The sequence below is a fragment of the Mizuhopecten yessoensis genome, unplaced genomic scaffold (genome assembly GCF_002113885.1).
Source record: "Mizuhopecten yessoensis strain PY_sf001 unplaced genomic scaffold, ASM211388v2 scaffold5789, whole genome shotgun sequence".
Classification (NCBI taxonomy): Eukaryota; Metazoa; Mollusca; class Bivalvia; order Pectinida; family Pectinidae; genus Mizuhopecten; species Mizuhopecten yessoensis.
Genome location: NW_018406224.1, coordinates 977,331 through 998,997, shown reverse-complemented (window position 1 = coordinate 998,997; position 21,667 = coordinate 977,331). Strand labels below are relative to the sequence as shown.

Sequence of the window (21,667 nt, the reverse complement as noted above, 5' to 3'; positions counted from 1 at the left end):
GGAAATGGTTGAGATCCCCACCATATAACCATGGTATACAATTGCTGAGTATAAAGAGAAGAATGCACATTTGCTTCCAGGATGGCTATAGGGTCTGGCCCCACCCTTGGAGACATAGTCCCTGGGCCATAACTTTAAAACTGTTGAGATCCCCAACCCAAAACTATATATACAAATGCTGGGCATAAAAAGACGAATGCAGTCATGATATCAGAATAGACCCTGGGGTCTGACTGAACCCTTAGGGACCTAGTTTGTTAGTCACAGCTTGGAAACAGTTGAGAGCCCCACCCTATAACGGTATATACAATTGCTGAGTATAAAGAGATGATTGCACTTATGCTTCCAGGATGGCCTTGGGGACTGACCCACCCTTAGAGACTTAACCCCTGGGTCATAACTTTGAAATGGTTGAGATCCCCACCCCAAAACTTTATATACAAATGCTGGGCAAAAAGAGACAAATACAGTCACAATATTAGAATTGATCCTGGGGTCTGGCCACAACCCTAGGGACTTAGTTTCTGAGTCAAAGCATGGAAACAGTTGAGATCCCTACCCCATAACCATACCTAAAATTGCTGGGCATGAAGAATCTAATACAGATATGCTACAAGGATTGGCCTTGGGGTCTGGCATATTCCCTTGATCTCGTTCGGAGAATATTTTGCCATGATTGCTTTGGTATTCAGGTGAGCGATACAGGCCCTCTGGGCCTCTTGTTACTTTTAAAGGGTATAATTTCATTTCATAAAATCAAATATACATGTACACCCTGGCAATTGATGTCAAAATAAATCACTAAATATACAGGTCATATGTTGAAAACTAATCACTCCTATTCCTGGTCCAACTTTTAATAAAATTACTAAATGTTACAGGTCATTTATATGTTAAACTCCCAACATTTTACTGAAAATGAGTAAATTTAATTCACAAGGATTTAAATCTTGCAATTTGGAGATATGAGCTATTTCTTCACAGTTATTGCCCATGATGTCACTATTCAAAAACATAGTGTCATTCAATAAAAAGGAACATTATAGCATACATGCTAACCCTTGATACTACCAATGGGGTCTTGACACCCATCGGAAAATTCTGTGTGGGGAGGGGGTGTCATGTTTGCATAAAATTTAATCATTTCGCATGATCATCAGATTCACGGCATAACATCTGTTACATTATGATTACCACATCTGTTGAGATAAAGTTACTGATGATAATATGAAAGTAATAGTAGGCTACATAACTGTCAACATAAAATTATACCAGTATTGATAAACACTCATTAAATAAATATAATTAAATAAAAAAAACCATGTGTAATTTGATTACATGGTAATTCAATTTATAACTTGCCTAAGTTTCAGATAAGTAATGGATGTTATTTCAATCTTGCAAACTTAACTTGCTTAGTGACATTTAAAGGTAAATACATGTGGTACATTACTAGGTCACCTATTAAATACTCATCTACAGTTGTGGTAATGCCGACGCCTGCAATGTGTATTACTCTTTATTAGGTCACCTGAGCTTTGCTCAAGTGACCTATTCTAATCGCTTTCCGTCCGTCGTCGTCCGTCGTGCGTAAACTTTTTACATTTTCAACTTCTTCTCAAGAACCAGTGGATGGATTTTATTCAAACTTGGTCAGAATCATCCTTGGTAGATGAGGCTTCAAAATTGTAAAATTGGAATTCCTACCCCAGCCCCTGGGGCCAGGGCGGGGCCCCAAAGGGAAAATTAACCAATATTTCAAAAATCTTCTTCTCCAGACTCAGAGGTACTACAGTCATTTTCTCTGCATGGAAAGAAAGATCATCAGGGGCTTTACTTAAATTTTAAATTTCAGGACCACCGAGCCATTCGTTCTCCATTGGGGAGGGGGTTAAGTTTACTATAGTTTATATAGGGAAATAACACTTTTGGGTATATTTTATCCATTTTCAGTAGAAAATTACTCAAACTTAGTCAGAATCATCTTTGGTGCATGAGAGTATTACTTTGTAAAATTGGGATTCCTGCCCCCTCCCCAGGGGCTAGGGCGGGGCCCCAAAGGGAACATTTACCAATATTTCCAAATTCTTATCCTTTGATGACATGACAAGTATTGTATTTCACTTAGTTTACATGCTGATTTCCACATCACATCTAAACAATAAAATAAAGCTACCAGTACCTATGATATAACTCAGATGGCCGCTAAGGCCCTTGGGCCTCTTGTGCTAGTGAAAGGTATAAGATATGTGCCCCTTTACCCAAATAACCTCTAATTTGACTATTCCTGGTTCAGAAAATATATCTTACTTAGACACTTCAATCATGCAATCTAACAAAACTGTATTTCTTTGTTATAGAAAAAGTACAACAATTTTGGAATTCTCCCACGGAACTAACATTCTCAGAAAGTACTAGAGGGACCTTTCTCAAATGTCACCTGAGGCTTCCCCATGATCCCTGATAATGCATAACAAGTTTTGGGACTGATTGAAAAACAAGGATGTCTGACAGTCAGCCATCTTAAATTTTGATAGTTTTAGTTTGTCAGTGCTATTTCTCAGAAATTGCTAAAGGGATCCGTCTCAAATTCCACAGGAAGGTTCCCCATGGTCCTAAATTATGAAATTTTATATGTTGGGACTGATCAGAAAAAAAGATGGCTGACAGACAGCCATCTTAAATTTTTCTAGTAAAAGTTTGTTAGTGCTATATATTTACAAATTTTACCTGAAGGTTCCCCATGGTCCCTTGCTCTGCATATAGAATTTTTAAACTGATCCGAGAACTGAGATGGCTGACAGGCAGTCATTTTCAATTGTGATAGTTTCAGGTTGTTAGCGCTATTTCTCAGAAAGCACTAGAGAGATCTTGCTCACATTTCTTATGAAAGTTCCCCATTGTCCTTTGATTTACATATTGGATTTTGAGCCTGGTCTGAAAACCAAGATGGCTGATAAGCAGCCATTTTGAACTTTTATAGTTAAAGTTTTATTTCTCAGAAAATACTGGAAGTTTTTTTTCTTCAAATTTTACATGAATGTAAACCACATTGATTTTTGGGACTACAGTAATAAGAAAAACAAGATGGCCACTAGACAGCCATCTTGAATTTGGCAGTTCAGTTTTGTTGTCACTATTTTAAATATGTAAGAATTGCAAGTTTTTATCATTTTGCATATTTATGCAATCTTATACAATAGCACTTGTCATGGTGGTAAATAACAAATAACATTAGGTTTAAGTTAATGTACACGTTTCCTGTTAAGGATTTCCAACATTGGAGTGGGTAATAGATAATGAAGCACAAAGAAGATAAAATATCATCTTTTGTAGATCATTAAAGATCTTTTGATAGTGGGCACCAAGATCCTTCAAGGATCTCTTATAATAAAAAAGTTTAATGATGAGCTAATTTTGAAACAAGATATCATTTACTGTCAAAAAAACTATCAAACCAATTATAAAAGAGAAAAGGTGAAAAAAAGTACATAGTACAAATAATGAGGATTTTTTGATAGTGGGTGATAAAACCCTTCTGGGATTACTCTTATTGAAATAAAATCTTACCCTCCGATTGAGATTTCTTTTTCTGTATCACACATCTGGGGAGATAGATTCTATCAATATGCAAACATGCTCTTAAATGTAACTCCAAAGGGGCTGATGGCAGGCCAACTTAGTGAGATATTTTGGCCATATTTAAATATTGCTGTAACAATTTTCTCCTCTGCAACTATACTATTATGGACGTCAACCTTATTGGGCTATGAAGCATTTTTTAATTAAAGATCAACATATTTCAATTTCATTTGCTTTGAAGCATCCTGAGAACTAAGGAATCAAATCTTATATAAAGGAAAATCTTTGTTCCTCTGGGTTCTCAGAGGTAGATCCAAAAATGGGAAAATAATCCTTTTAAGGAGAATATATTTTGTCTCAATGGCTTAAATATCCAAGCAAAAGATACATGTCCTCTGGGCATATATTGTTCTGTAATACAAATTTAGTAATTGTCATGTGCACACTACATGTATGTAATTCTTCTTTATTAAAAGTGTAATGATCAGGGTTAATTAAAAGTTGATTTAAATGAATTTTATTGACGTGTTATGATTTTGACATGTTGAATATGTTAGGAAAAGAAAACTGCAGAATCATGAGGCCTAAACGTATTACTATTGGTAAAATGTTCGTAGGAATTTTCCTGACCCACTTTCAATGTTGCGGGATCATTTGTGCTAAAAATATCCAATAATGTCTGATAATGCAGGGTGCATATAGGGTCCGGTACAGGGATTCATTCTCAATTGAAAAATGACCCGGCGTTTTCCTAATTTCAGTCTTTATTTTCCAAATTGGATTAAAAGCAGTTATTGTTTATACAAGTTTCCAGTCATTATATGTGCAACATTCAAAGTATTACTATTCATGAAATACATCAATTTGTAATTGAAAAAAAAACCCCAAAAAACTGAAAATTGATGTTTATTTATTGCTATACATTTTAATCACATTGCAGGTTTTATTTTTTCCAAACTTCTGATATTTTCCTAAACCTGTACATGTCAGAACACCAATAATATTTCCCAATTCTTGTCAAATGCCGTTGATATTTTCCCAATTCCTGCTCAGGGGCCCTTTCCCAAAATTGCTGGCAACAACCCTGTAGTGTGGGGAGGGTGGCAGGTTTGTAGCTTACTGTGGACTGTGGCTAATTTAACCAAATGGGAATGTCATCAACTTACTTGACACATTACCTTTAATTTGCTGTGGTGAGTAGTTACACACTCTGTTCAGATGAATGACCTCAAGACACTTTTAAGGTGAACAAGTCAATTCATTTTAATGACTTTTCAAAGAAAAATGAGGTCAAGAGTCTTAAAATGCATTAGCCTTTATAGCTATCTGATGTAGCAGCTAGGCTATTTAAAATGATAAAATGAGGTACACCTACTTTAATCATCTTTGTCCTGTACTTTGCTTTTGTATTAAGTTCATTCAAATAAATGATGTTGACCCACTTTGAAGGTCACAGGTTAAGGGGAAGTTTATTATTTGATAATATTAAATGAATTTAGTAGCCCCCTCCCCAGCTCCAAAGGTAGGGTAGGCATGTATTGCATGTTTGAAAGAAAAGTAGATGTTTTTTTCAGGTGAATAATCAGCTGCTGCAGTTCAACTATATACTGAGACAAAACAAGTCTCATCAGATCGCCTACTTTATGGTTTACAATGAGATCCAGGATGTATTGATGAAGAGTCTGCCTAAGCTTTCGGTCGGCATACATGGGTCAGCTGTCACTAACCTTGGATGTAAGGGCAGTGATTTAGATATTGTCATAAACGTATCTACCAATAAGGTATGTCCATTTCTACTTATTGGAAGTGAAATGAAATGTTAGAATTAAAATGATAGTCTTGGAGGGGGCCCTCAAAACCAAATGTGGTTCCTGCTGATTTTCAATTTTGATATTACATATTGGAGGAATTGTATAAATTATGGGTAGGGATCTTAATGTGGGAGGAAACTGGAGTACGGAAGAAAACCCATGTGGTTGTTGGTCAGGTGACCCCATACCTTGTCATGTCCGACCGGGAATCAAACCAGGGGCGCCTTGATTTGGCGAATGGCAAGTGTGCTATCCACTGTGGCTCCCGACCGCCCATTAATTACCTATCTAGTTCAGATAACAAAATAGCCAAGTGAATGATACAGGCCCAATGAGCTGTTTGTTAAAACCTTGGGGATTTAAAAAAAATGTATTATATATCAGCCTCAGGTTGATGTGCTGACAGAATATGGATAAATCTGTATGACATGTACAAAATATTGGGTAGGTGCATGCTCTAATTACTGCATATATGGTAGATGCATCTTAAACTCAGTGTTTTGTGTGTATACTTATATAGTACATGTGATTGTTTTTTTTAGAGAAAAATGTTTGATCAGGTCAAGACAAAACTAGAGGAGGCTGAATCACTTAATATTGGATTTTGTGCTCCCCATGCCAGAGTGCCGATCATCAATGTTCAACACTGTCCCACAAAAATAAGTTGTGACATCTCCATTGAGTCATTTGCTCAAAGGTTAGTTTGCAAGTATTTTCTAGATTTTATGAAAAGTAATTAGTTCACGCTACATCTTCATGTAATATCCTGGTTCTTTTTGGACCTACATCTACTGGCTTGATTAAAACATAAGGTTGTTTTGTATGAGACTAGACCTAGTGTGAAAATGGCACTCAATGTTGGACTGAAAAGAACCACAATAATACGTGTAGATGTGTCATGAAGTAGTGAGGGTATACCAATCTCGAGGAAATACTCCCAATGTGAGTCAGAAAGAGACTTCTTTGAGTGTCAGAAGTCCTTTGATTTCTACCCTTATTTCAAATTAAGACGTTTTCTAGTCATTCAAAGTTCCAATTGGTGATCAGTAAGGTGCATATAATCTCTGACCAATTGAGAAAGTTAAAACAATATGAGCACACATAACTCTGTTACATGTGATGCTCCACATGTGCAGGAATTGTTACATGTGATGCTCCACATTGACAGGAACTGTTACCCGTGATGCTCCACATTGACAGAAACTGTTACATGTGATGCTTCACATTGACAGGAACTGTAACATGTGATGCTTCACATGTACATGAACTGTTACATGTGATGCTCCACATGTACATGACCTGTTACATGTGATGCTCCACATGTACAGGACTGGTACATGTGATGCTCCACATGTACAGGAACTGTTACCTGTGATGCTCCACATTGACAGGAACTGTTTCCGGTGATGCTCCACATGTACAGGAACTGTTACCTGTGATGCTCCATATTGACAGGAACTGTTACATGTGATGCTCCACACCCCCAGGACTGTTACATGTGATGCTCCACATGTACATGAACTGTTACATGGGATGCTCCACATGTACATGAACTGTTACATGGGATGCTCCACATGTACATGAACTGTTACATGGGATGCTCCACATGTACATGAACTGTTACATGTGATGCTCCGCATGTACAGGAACTGTTACATGTGATGCTCCGCATGTACAGGAACTGTTACATGTGATGCTCCGCATTGACAGGAACTGTTACCTGTGATGCTCCACATTGACAGGAACTGTTTCCGGTGATGCTCCACATGTACAGGAACTGTTACATGTAATGCTCCATATGCACATGAACTGTTACATGTGATGCTCCACACGTACATGAACTGTTACATGTGATGCTCCACATGTACATGAACTGTTACATGGGATGCTCCACATGTACATGAACTGTTACATGGGATGCTCCACATGTACATGAACTGTTACATGGGATGCTCCACATGTACATGAACTGTTACATGTGATGCTCCACATGTACAGGACCTGTTACATGTGATGCTCCACATTGACAGGAACTGTTACCTGTGATGCTCCACATTGACAGGAACTGTTTCCTGTGATGCTCCACATGTACAGGAACTGTTACCTGTGATGCTCCATATTGACAGGAACTGTTACATGTGATGCTCCACATTGACAGGAACTGTTACATGTGATGCTCCACATTGACATGAACTGTTACATGTGATGCTCTACATGTACAGGAACTGTTACATGTGATGCTCCACATGTACAGGAACTGTTACATGTGATGCTCCACATTGACAGGAACTGTTACCTGTGATGCTCCACATTGACAGGAACTGTTACCTGTGATGCTCCACATTGACAGGAACTGTTACATGTGATGCTCCACATTGACAGGAACTGTTACATGTGATGCTCCACATTGACAGGAACTGTTACATGTGATGCTCCACATTGACAGGAACTGTTACACGTGATGCTCCACATTGACAGGAACTGTTACATGTGATGCTCCACATTGACAGGAACTGTTACATGTGATGCTCCACATTGACAGGAACTGTTACACGTGATGCTCCACATTGACAGGAACTGTTACATGTGATGCTCCACATTGACAGGAACTGTTACATGTGATGCTCCACATTGACAGGAACTGTTACATGTGATGCTCCACATTGACAGGAACTGTTACATGTGATGCTCCACATTGACAGGAACTGTTACATGTGATGCTCCACATTGACAGGAACTGTTACATGTGATGCTCCACATTGACAGGAACTGTTACATGTGATGCTCCACATTGACAGGAACTGTTACATGTGATGCTCCACATTGACAGGAACTGTTAAACATGATGCTCCACATTGACAGGAACTGTTACACATGATGCTCCACATGTACAGGAACTGTTACATGTGATGCTCCACATTGACCGGAACTGTTACCCGTGATGCTCCACATTGACAGGAACTGTTACATGTGATGCTTCACATTGACAGGAACCACTTTTTTCAAGATTTTCTATGGCTTGAAATTTTAACTTTAACCCGCAAATATTCAACATATCAAGCAAATTATTAATCATCGGATATTTGACATATTTTGGAAAACAGTTTTAGCTCACATGGTTCGGACCAGTTGTGCTTATGCCGTCTGTCCATCCTTTTGTCTAATTTTTCGCAAGTTTACATAAATATCATTCAATTTGGATAAAACTTGGTTAACAAGTACATAATTCAAAGACTACAGCCAAGGTCAAATATAAGCTAAATCATTGATTAAAATAATTGATTATCATTTTACACCCTGATTGGTTGAAATTGTCATGCATGAACTTTTGTGTTATATAATGTGTGTCCAGTACCTACGCCTACGAAATAATGTGTAATCCAATGGTACTGTGGAATAAGGCTTTGTTACTTGATCCAAAGGTATCCTGTCGTAGAATTTTAATGTCCAAGTCAGAAATACACTTAATTGCTTTTAAAAATTGTCCTTTATGATAGTAATTGTTAATTTATGTTTCCTGTTTGTTTGCAGCAACAGTAATCCCATGGTTAACGCAGAGGTACTGTATACCATGAGTGTGTTAGATGATCGGTTCTGCTCCCTTGTGCGTATCATTAAATACTGGGCTTCGTGTAGGGGTCTTTGTAAAGCTGGAGCAAACCCTTCACCACACGGTATCACCTGGACATTGCTCACACTTTTCTACTTTCAACAGAAAGGCATTCTTCCTGCAGCAAGGAGACTGTATTGTTATCAAACAGCTGGGGCTCAGAAAACTAGAACAAGAGCCGTGCTGTCCTCCGAGAACAATGCTCTATGCCAACCTTTAGGTATGATCATAAATGGAATTGAAGTTTTATCTTCATTTAAACCAAGTTGTTGGGGAGTGTGTTTACTTTGATTAGTCATTAACATGATGAATTTTGAAAACATCTGATCTTTGAAGAGATATCTGAAAGTACATACTCTTTAATTAGAATAAAAGCAGAGCAAATCTGAGACAAGTAAGACATCATCATGTGTCAATCAGGTGGGATCATAGCATAACAGCTAAAGCTCTGCTAATGTCATGGAAAATAGATGATGAAGGGTAAAAAACTTAATAAAGATAACAAGATTTGATAGATTTAAAACTGCTCAACAATGAAATACATCTGTATTTAGAATAGAAATGAAATCTAAAAAAAATATTTGCAACTTACACAGTTATGTGTTTGATCATTTAAGCTTATGTCTGCCATATTGTTTTTGGTTATATCCTTTTTAGCTCATTTGGTCCGAAGGACCATGGTGAGCTTATGCCATACTGCAGCGTCCGTCGTCCGTCGTCCATCCGTCAACTTTTCCTTTAACTCTTAGACTGCGGCTGGCGGGAATCCCCGCCCACGCTAATCTTACCGTATGCCAGCCATGAATAGGTTTCGTTTTCTAAATTATGTAACGGGAATTCCCATGTTACTATACATCTCGCGGGAAGGCAGTAGTGGTGAGATCTAAGATGGCGGTCAAAAATCAACAGTGATATAAGTCATTGATTTATGTCATAAAAATGGGATTATTCACATGTTTTGACTGAATTTTTTGCAACAATGACTGAAGCCGAGTTTTACCAACTTGTCGGTAACTCCGATAACGAAGATGATGAATTTATGGGCTTCTATCCAGAAGATATCGGTGATGAAATCGGTGGAAACTTTGACGTTGATGTCGACATTGATTTGGTTGATCAGGAATTACGGGAAATTGATCAAGAAGTTGAGAATGAAATGGATAGGGAAGATCGGGATCTAAAGCATAATGCATATTTTTCTCCATGGTTGACTGAGTTTTCCGAAAATTCGGTACCAAAACATCTGAGTCGGATATTTTTCTTACGTTGTTCAATAATGAAATCATCGATATATTAGTGACTCAAACAAACTTATACCACGTACAGTACATCACAAATCTTGGTGGAGTTGAAAACTTAAAACCTCACGCCCGTGCGAGAAAGTGGACTGACGTCACGAACTTGGAAATGAAAGCTTTCATTGGCATAATTCTCTACATGGGTTTAGTATGTTTACCTGGTTACGATTCATACTGGAACACTGCTGAGTTAATATCTTTGAAAGGGTTTACTGTATTAATGCCAAGAGATAGTAGATGAAACATTAACTCCATATAAAGGAAGGACCAAGTATCTGCAATATATCCCTTCAAAACCCCATAATTGGGGGCTGAAAACCTGGACTTAAGCGGAGTCCACAATGGCAGTACATACACCAAGACAGTGAGATCAAAGTTTCATGACGGCCATGTACGCGAAGTTGACCACCCCAGCTAGGGCGATACAACTTTACACACAGCATGGGTGGTGTGGATGTTGCAGATCAACAAACACAATATTGTGTATCTCAACACAGAATGCTAATATGGTGGAAGAAGTTAGTTATCTGTAATCTGCTTGAAGTGACTTTCTGTAACAGCAAAATTATCTGGAAATCTCTCAATGGAGGGAAAAAAGTGTCCTCAATGAAGTTTCGGTTAGCCGTCATTCACGGTCTGCTTGAAGGCCATGAACCTACAAACAAGAGATTTGCTAGGCCAGTAAAAAGCACCCCTTCTAAGCTTACAGAGAAACATTTCCCATCCATGAATCCCCACATGACAGCAGTTGGATGTATGTCAACTCCAGACTGTGCTGTTTGCTCTGACCGCGAGCAGAAAAAGTGACATCAAACTCAGTACGTTTGTCTTCAGTGTGACACTCCCTTGTGTGTGTATCCGTGCTTTATGAGATACCACAGCATGGTAAATTTCAAGATAACATGTTCTTCTGAGTTAAACAAGTAAAATGTGACAGAAGAGTAATAGTAAATTAGGTATGTTTGAGTTATTGTTGAGAAAATGTTTTTTTTTTGCATTTTTTGTTCGTTTTTGTTGTTCAACACCCCATTTCTCAGATAAATGGCAAACACTGAAATCAAATGGAACACAAAAAAGTTTTTTTAAATAAAATACACTAACTAAAAACCTCGTTGGCTGAAATTACTTGGTGGCTGGGTCTAAGGGGAGGTAAATCTTGCTTAGCAGTCTAAGATTTAAAATGCACAATGGAAATAGAGCTAAAACCTTTAAAATCCTTCTAACTTAGTCTGGAGCATCCTTGGGCCAAGGAAACACAACTTTGTATAACCGGTGGGTGTAGCCCCCTTGGGGTGCAGTGGGGCGGGGTCGAAAAGGGGAAATAGAGGTAAAACCTTTAAAATCCTTCTCCTACTGTAGGGATTAAGGGATTTCATTCTAATTTAGTCTGGAGCATCCTTTGGCCAAGGGGACTCAATTTTGAATAAATTGTGGGTGTGGCTCCCTTGGGGGCAGAGGGGCGGGGCAAAATAGGGGAAATAGAGGTAAAACCCTTAAAATCTTTTTTCTACTGTAGGGATTAGGGGATTTTATCCTTATTTAGTCTGGAGCATCCTTGTGCAAAAGGGACTCAATTTTGTATAAAAAGTGGGTGTGGCCCCCTTGGGGGTGGGGCCAAATAATGGAAACAGAGGTAAAGCCTTTAAAATCCTTCTTCTACCGTAAGGATTAAAGGATTTTATCCTTATTTAGTCTGGAGCATCCTTGTGCAAAAGGGACTCAATTTTGCATAAAAAGTGGGTGTGGCCCCCTTGGGGGTGGGGCCAAATAATGGAAACAGAGGTAAAGCCTTTAAAATCCTTCTTCTACCGTAAGGATTAAAGGATTTTATCCTTATTTAGTCTGGAGCATCCTTGTGCAAAAGGGACTCAATTTTGCATAAAAAGTGGGTGTGGCCCCCTTGGGGGTGGGGCCAAATAATGGAAACAGAGGTAAAGCCTTTAAAATCCTTCTTCTACCGTAAGGATTAAAGGATTTTATCCTTATTTAGTCTGGAGCATACTTTGGCAAAGGGGACTCAATTTTGTATAAATGATGGGTGTGGTCCCTTGGGGGCAGAGGGCGGGGCCGAATAGGGGAAACAGCAAATTCTTCAAAATCCTTGTCCTTCTGTAGGAACGACAGGATTTTGTCCAAATTTGATATAAAGTATCCATAGGTGAAGGGGAACCAATAATAATAATGTAATGCATGTACATGTACACTACCAGCAACATCTAGCTATTCAAACTTCAAATTTACTAACATTTCCAGGTGAGCGATACAGGCCCTCTGGGCCTCTTGTTCAGAATAACTGAAAGAGATGAACTTCTAGACAGTACTAAAATTAGGAAAATGCTGAATCCATGTTTAATATATAATGTTGATACTGGAAATTAACAGGCAAAATATATCCAAGGTTACATTGACGGTAGAGAATCTGCTATAATGATAAACTGAATACCTCCATTACAAAATAGGGTTTTACACTCTCAGTATATACTTTCTTTAAACAACCATTTAAAAAATCATGGTAAAATAAGGGCAGACTACAGTGGAGATCTGTACTTCGAGGGATATTGATTGCATTGAATAGGAGTTATACACAGGTGTAACTACCTGACTTAAAGACCGTACTTTTACTCCCATGGGAGTAAAAGTTGGGAGTGTTAGATTATATACACAGGATGGGGGCGTAAGGCCTTGCTGCTGCTGATAAAACCCAGACCTGTTATACAAGACTAGCCTCTGGTCATAGCTATTGCAGTCAGCCTGCTGTCTACACACACACTGAAAGACCAACGTTGTAAATAAAATGACCACTAAGGCCAAACTGATTTAATAATTAAACTCACATGTAACATTATAACTGTAATACCAGTAATATTTATTGTACTGTGCATTTAAACATATTATAGGAATAAGAATGGATATATATATATTGTAATCATATGAGGAAAAGATTGAGAAACAAAAATATATATTGAAATAGAAAGAAGAATAAAAAAATCAAGAAATGAGAAGTCTTTGAGTAAATTCCCTAAAAATTCTATTTAAGTTTTTCATAACACCTAGAGACGTGTATATACATCGCACATGGCGAACACAACAGCTTTCCAATTAGTGTGTTCATAGCTCAATAAACCGTCACGAAATAATAATGCCCTTTGAAAAGGTTTTATCCAAAGGTAAAACAAAATGTCATATATCGTGTTAATCAATGTCAATATGTAAATATATCGTCCAAACAGTGGAATCTCATACTTTTTTATGACTGGTGTTTTGTGAACTTGGTAAGTAGTTTATCCAGAGGTCAGTTTCCAAATAAAAAATTCATGCGAGTATTCCATATATTCCATGTGTACATAAATGTTCTCTTCTTGTACACTTTTTTGCCTTTGTGGTGTCTAGAACTAATGTTAGGTGCAAGCTGGGCCTCTGGTGGATTCCAAATACTGCTGTAGGGCCTATCTACATTTTCATTCCAGTGAAGAACAGCCATACGACTTCTCCGGATGTATTCTTCATTCCCGAATGCAATTCGTTTGTCATGAAACAGGTTCAAAACATTGTTGAATGACTCCACATAGAATGTGTCCATGGCCATGATGTAGTCTTCTGGGTGTTGGTATATTCCACTTTTCTGGATTGCGTTGCGCAGAAGTAGCTCAGCCTTTGGGTCCTTGATGATCATTTTTGATGGCTGGTGGTTGGGGTATGTCTTACAGTTAGATTTTTCTGAGCAACCAGTGTGCACATTTTGATAATGCTGGACAATATTGTCCAGGCTTTGTTTGAGTTTTTGAGCATTTCCCTCACATTCTCTGATGCTATAATTAATGCACATGTCACTGAGCATATAAATCATCATCTTTTGTAATTATTTCATCCAACAAAACTTTGTGTGTTTCATACCCAATACAAACAACATCAGTCTGTCGGGAGTTTTTTCTCCAACCGTGTCGGGCATCTGTAATAATTTTGATACCTTCAAAATCCTCCATCTGGCCTTCATGGTTGATAACAGCCGTCGCCATTTCAGTTGACAATGCATCCTTACAGGAATCGTTGTATTCATACGCAACCGCTAGGTTAAAATCTTGTGCAACATGGTCACGATGGAAAGCCTCGGTCAATGTTCCAATATCAGCTGCTTCAGTCAGCCTCTTGAACTGATTGGGGATTATCCCAGAACACATACAGCCATGTGCCATCCGATGGTTTACCAAAACCTTTTCATTGGGTAAATATGGTGAAGACGGACAATTCTGTAAATCAGCATCACAATTGACACAGTACAGTTTTAGTACAGATGCATGTCCTTTCTTGTATTTCTCATCAGCTTCAATGTGACAGTTTTTGCACAGATTTGAGTGTTCAGTGACAATCTTTGCCAGTAGCTTTACAGATGAAATAGCTGTAAGAAAAACTGGTTCATCAACATCTTCTCTGTCTGCTTGAATATAACCAGAAGTTGTAGAAATACTCTGTTCCCTCATCTCTTCATCATTGTCATCATCATCAACTATTCTTTCCTGGTGTCGTTCCAAAAAGAAATCAAGCACTCTGTTGATTGCCTCTGTATTTGAGACATTATCCATAGCCCCTGATAATACATTTTTCACCTTTGAAAGTTTTGATTTCACACTTTCTCTCACTTCATCATCTCCAGTAAGCTCTGTTGTAAACCTCTTTGGTCTTCCAGATTCCCTATACCTTCTATTATAATTTGCCTTTTTCACTTTTCTCTGCTCATCATTTCTGTCCGCCATTATGTGTATATGGGTTGTTACAAAATGAATAGAATGGTCAAGAAGTAGTAGAACACTATCCCCATTTATCCAATGAAAGGCTAAATAATTTTGGGTTTAGTTGATCATAATATATTGAGATTAATTGGATTATCTCCCTGTCTAACATTCTCCTAGCACATCCGGTATTAATTTTACACAGTTACATAATATGATATAATATGGAATGTTACCTAAGGATAAAACCTCCTGTTGATAAATACATTCAACAGAAAATACAAATAACATCTCATGAAGAAGTCAACAAACATACACAGTAAACACAACATAAAATTCCTTGGCCTAACCCCATCCCAAACAGCTTCCTTCAGCTACCATTTCCTTTGATATTTGAGATATCTTGACCAATCCCATAGACACATCTCCCGCTAAATTTTTCCAAGCCAGTACAAGGTAATATGGCCGACAGTGAAAGAAGACATATTGTTTGTCTTTTGATGACAAGAGAAGAAGAAGAAATAGTAGAAGGGATATTTACAGTGCATGGTTGGGATTTAATAAGGGCAACACAGCATGACCACATACCTGTGATACAAAGTACAAATACAGGCAATGATAGAGATGGTGAAGCAGCTGGACCACTTCTGGTGACACAAGGACAACCTGAGACAGCTTCAAGTGGTTATAGTGCAAATTTAGCCGCAGATTCTGATGGACGGTTCAGCGATACCGAGTGTCCACATTGCTTTTGTGACAGATGTGTTGTTGATGAAACCAATAGACAATTGTGGTGGCCTGAAATGAACGCTTTCCCAAATAGCAGGAATAGACAATTATGAAATAAACTATACAAACGATTTTGGGCCATTTTGAGTAATAGAGGTGCATGGGCAGATCAGCGATACTTTTTGAGAAAACAGAGGGCACATGGAGTTGATCCAACAAGAAAACATTATACCTGGCATAAAAGAGATATATGCCAAATTGTGTATTGAATACAGTTAGAATGTGGTACCCCAAAACATCAACTGAGGAATATGTTGGTCATTCATGGGGCAGTAATTAATCAGTACTTTTTGTTTATATTTTGAAATCTCAACTCATGGACTATTATGAAATTAAATTTAGGAATTAAAGAGGAATAAAGGCAATTAATACAAGTAAGTGAGCATGTTTAGTTGTTTATCAACAAGAGCTGACCAGTGACCTGAGCCAGTGACCTCAGATAGCCTTACAATGTAGACAGTCAATGTCAGTTGGGAGCTGTTACTCCCCACACTATTTGAAATTGGAATAGCCCGAAAGTACCAAATTCAAATATTTGGAATAAAAATATGTAATATCTTGGTTATTAAGAAAAGTCATTTCTTCAGAGTAGGATTTGATAAATAAGCACACTTTTATTTTCACACCTGGCATTTTTTGGTAAAAATATGTGGTTATTTAGACTAAAATTTCAAAACAAGTAGAGCAAGTGAAACACTTCTGCTGCAGTTTAAAGTTGTACATGATCTGCCATGTTTTAGTAAGGTCCACTATTTATAGGTGAGCTCGGTCTTTAAAGGCCAAAATAAATCAGTGTTTGCAGCAGTTTGCATCAAATGCTGCTGTGTCTGTCAGTTCATCGAAGCCCCTGAATTGAATCTTACGTTGACATACACTCACTCATTCATTCATTCTAGAAGCTTTAACACAGTGGAATCTCCTCAATACTGTCACCCTAAGCACAATGCTTGAAGAATTCAGAACAAATTCTGCAGGCACATTCAAAATAAAATGAAAACAAACAATTAACTCTAATCCAGTTTTTGACACATTCATTAGGTAACACATGTGTCTAGCGGATCGAGCATGCTACGAAGTTTGCTTAACGTAGAAATGCAGAAACAAAAGTAGCTCCCTCTATGTCCTTATATATAGACTCGCTGTCCTTATATGGAATCTGATATCTCCTTATATGGAATCTGATATCTCCTTATATGGAAACTCATTCATTATCCCTATTGGTTTCTGATAACATTTCATTCACAAACTAGTGACGCCAATTTGTGATTTAGAGGCCAACAAATAGGCAGAGAAAGCATTCACTTTGATACGTTCTTAACTAGTCAGATGTATTTGAAAAGTATTGTAGCCGGGTCAACTCTACATTGTTTCTTCACAGAACAACCAGTACTATGGTTCCATTTCAGTTGTTTTTATTTGACAAAGAAGACCCTACAATAACTCAAATACAACATATACGAACAAGTACGATAAAACTACTTTGTGATATACATGTACACTACACCAGAGGTATACTTTATCACATGAAATACAAATTCCCCGTAACGGTTACAGTTAACATTACAACTTTACAATAAATATATCATTGATAAATTACACAATTTATCAATTTAATTAACATACATTATTTACAATAGTTTCATAATTTACGTAGTGTATCGATAGACAAATACTAGTACCCTATCCATCAGACAGGGATCTTATATGATGATACTTATAACTGCTTCTGTTGTCTATATGTTAAATTCATCTGTAGGGAAAAATTATAACATATTGACTTAGAAAATGATTTAGAAAAAAGGCTTAGTAAATAACATTGGTTATCATTATAAAAAGTAGGACGAACCACACCCAAAATATGTCTGATAAAGGAAGGATAATTCAGCTTCCTCTAATTGATTAATATATGATTCCACAAAGATTATCAATAACATCAACTTAAAATGGTTTATACTTCTTGTTACTTACTTTAGTAATCATGCTGTACTTCAAATTCAGCGGTCTGTAGGTCTTGTATAGTTTGTACGAGTACATGTAACATGTACGTCCGGTACTGTCCATGTCAAGTGCAGGAATGATGGTAAAAACTCACAGGTACAGGTATGAACACCCAATCACATGACAAGACATTAACATGACAATATAATACAGGTGAAAAATACGCTCCCCATCTGGTGTCTGAGGTTGTTTGTCCTCAACGTCTTCAGGTGGATCGTCGTCCGCAACCTCAACATCCCAGTCAGTTTTATCCGGATCGTCATCCTTCTGAGCTGGAATACCTAGAACAGGTAACTCTAAGTCCGGTGCAGAAACATGGATATCCACTGACGCATAATAATAAAGAATTTCATACTCTGTATATAGACTTTTATATGGCTCTCCATATCACAATTTGTCTTCTGTTTTAGATACACCGACAATGAGGAGTATAGATGATATCTCAAAAGATTTGAAGAAAAATGATGAATTGCTGGGTAAGTGGGTATATAATTAATTATGAAATTTGTTGTACATACTGCTTTCAGCATATCTGTCATTTAGCTTGTTCAGTGTCGTAACTGGTACTGGTCAAATTGGTCATCATGGTCAACTATTGTTTAATCCTTCAAGGAATAATTTATCTTGGTATATTAATGTTAAAGATTTGATACAAATATATTTATAGATTATATTTACTGAGATTTTGAGTAGTTTCTAGACAACTGTCTCTGAAAGATGTACAGTACATAATTGTGCCAGTAGTTACATTGTATATAATATAAGCTGTGAATATTGCACTTTTACCTTTTATGATTTGAAAAAACTCGCCAAAACATTTGCTTGTGTAGCAAAGAGTCAAGAAAAATGGGAGGGTTTTATAATTTGTACGTAATCAAAATAAGTATACCTGGTAATTGAATCCATCCAGTATGATACCATGATAATTAAAATGCTGTATTCTTACAATGCTAACAACTCGCTCTATAAGCATTTTTGTGTCATAAATGTTTTGTTGTAATAGTGGAATCATTTGTAGCATGACAAAGCATTTAAACTGCATGAACAGAATGTATTGAGGTACACCTGTTGTGTTAACAGAATGTCCTGAGGTACACCGGTTGTGTTAACAGAATGTATTGAGTTACACCTGTTGTGTTAACAGATTATATTGAGGTATACCTGTTGTGTTAACATATTGTATCGAGGTACACCTGTTGTGTTTACAGAATGTATTGAGGTATACCTGTTGTTTTAACACAATGTATCCAGGTACACCTGTTGTCTTAACAGGTTGTATTGAGGTATATCTGTTGTGTTAACAGAATGTATTGAGTTACACCTGTTGTGTTAACAGATTGTATTGAGGTACACCTGTTGTGCTAACAGAATGTATTGAGGTACACGTGTTGTGTTAACAGAATGCATCCAGGTACACCTGTTGTGTTAACAGGTGGTATTGAGGTACACCTGTTGTGTTAACAGATTATATTGAGGTATACCTGTTGTGTTAGCAGAATGTATTGAGGTATACCTGTTGTGTTAGCAGAATGTATTGAGGTATACCTGTTGTTTTAACACAATGTATCCAGGTACACCTGTTGAGTTAACAGGTTGTATTGAGGTATACCTGGTGTGTTAACAGAATGTATTGAGGTATCCCTGTTGTGTTAACAGAATGTATTGGGGGACACCTGTTGTGTTAACAGAATGTATTACTGCATGAACAGAATGTATTGAGGTACACCTGTTGTGTTAACAGAATGTATCCAGGTACACCTGTTGTGTTAACAGGTTGTATTGAGGTATACCTGTTGTGTTAACAGAATGTATTGAGGTATACCTGTTGTTTTAACACAATGTATCCAGGTACACCTGTTGTGTTAACAGGTTGTATTGAGGTATATCTGTTGTGTTAACAGAATGTATTGAGGTATACCTGTTATGTTAACATATTGTATCGAGGTACACCTGTTGTGTTAACAGCATGTATCGAGGTACACCAGTTGTGTTATCAGAATGTATTGAGTTAGACCTGTTGTGTTAACAGATTATATTGAGGTATACCTGTTGTGTTAACAGGATGTATCGAGGTACACCTGTTGTGTTAACAGAATGTATCCAGGTACACCTTTTGTGTTAACAGGTTGTATTGAGGTATACCTGGTGTGTTAACAGAATGTATTGAGGTATACCTGTTATGTTAACATATTGTATCGAGGTACACCTGTTGTGTTAACAGAATGTATAGGGGTACACCTGTTGTGTTAACAGAATGTATTGAGGTACCCCTGTTGTGTTAACAGAATGTATTGGGGTACACCTGTTGTGTTAACAGAATGTATCGAGGTACACCTGTTGTGTTAACAGAATGTATCGAGGTACACCAGTTGTGTTATCAGAATGTATTGAGTTACACCTGTTGTGTTAACAGATTATATTGAGGTATACCTGTTGTGTTAACAGGATGTATCGAGGTACACCTGTTGTGTTAACAGAATGTATTGGGGTACACCTGTTGTGTTAACAGAATGTATCGAGGTATACCTGTTGTGTTAACAGAATGTATCGAGGTATACCTGTTGTGTTAACAGAATGTATCCAGGTATACCTGTTGTGTTAACAGAATGTATTGAGGTACACCTGTTGTGTTAACAGATTGTATTGAGGTACACCTGTTGTGTTAACAGAATGTATTGAGGAACACCTGTTGTGTTAAAAGATTGTATTGAGGTACACCTGTTGTGTTAACAGAATGAATTGGGGTATACCAGTTGTGTTAACAGAATGTATTGAGGTATACCTGTTGTGTTAACATATTGTATCGAGGTACACCTGTTGTGTTAACAGAATGTATAGAGGTATACCTGTTGTGTTAACAGAATGTATCGGGGTACACCTGTTGTGTTAACAGAATGTATTGGGGTATCCCTGTTGTGTTAACAGAATGTATTGAGGTATACCTGTTGTGTTAACAGAATGTATTGAGGTACACCTGTTGTGTTAACAGGTTGTATTGAGGTACACCTATTGTGTTAACAGAATGTATTGAGGTACACCTGTTGTGTTAACATAATGTATTGAGGTACACCTATTGTGTTAACAGGTTTGGCAGGACCATGTAGTTAAAGACCAGGAATAAAATCTGTATAAAAACAAATGTAAATGGAATTTTTCAAAATGCAAACAAATTAATTGATCTCTTCAGTTTTTGTGATTATTCTGATTGTAAAACACCATGCATTCTGGGTAGAACATATGGCTGACTTTTCCACTGGGTGACGAAAAGTGTCATGTATGACAAACAACAAGTATTAATGTAACAGAGGTCATTATTTTTTCTCCTCCTCCAGGAAAGAACTCATCCCGAGTTTTCCAGGAGCCATAGCTATTTTAGCTCACCTGGCACAAAGTCCGGCGTCAATATTTTACTTGAAACGACTTCTTCTTGATAACCGAAAGGCCTAGGGTGTCATTATTTGGCCAGAAGCAAACTGGGATGAAGGGCTACCAAGTTTATTCAAATAAATGACCTTCATTTATATTCAAGGTCACAGGGGTCAATTGTCTTAAAAAACCTTCAACAATTTCTTCTAAATAGCTAAAATTGCTCAGGGTGATGATATTTGGCCAGTAGCATGCTGAGATGAAAGGCTTCAAAGTTTGTTCAAATGAATGACCTTCACCCTTATTGAAGGTCACAGGGGTCAAATATGTTAAAAACTTTAAACAATTTCTTCTGAATAACCAAAATGCACAGGGTGATGATATCTGGCCAGCAGCATGCTGGAGTAAAGGGCTATTATTTATGTTCAAATGAATGACCTTCACCTATATTCAAGGTCACAGGGGTGAAATGTGTTAAAAACATTA

At 37.4% G+C, this 21,667-nt stretch overlaps 1 protein-coding gene across 2 annotated transcripts in view; it reads left to right on the top strand.

Moving 5' to 3' along the window:
• LOC110451081 (poly(A) RNA polymerase cid11-like) overlaps positions 1–21,667 on the top strand; it is a 48,433-nt gene that overhangs the window by 16,480 nt on the left and 10,286 nt on the right. For both annotated transcript variants that reach the window (XM_021498938.1, XM_021498937.1), the window contains exons 4-7: positions 5,157–5,363; positions 5,936–6,090; positions 8,925–9,223; positions 18,226–18,291. In XM_021498938.1, the coding sequence (XP_021354613.1) occupies positions 5,157–5,363; positions 5,936–6,090; positions 8,925–9,223; positions 18,226–18,291 (727 nt within the window). The remainder of the gene's footprint in view (positions 1–5,156; positions 5,364–5,935; positions 6,091–8,924; positions 9,224–18,225; positions 18,292–21,667) is intronic.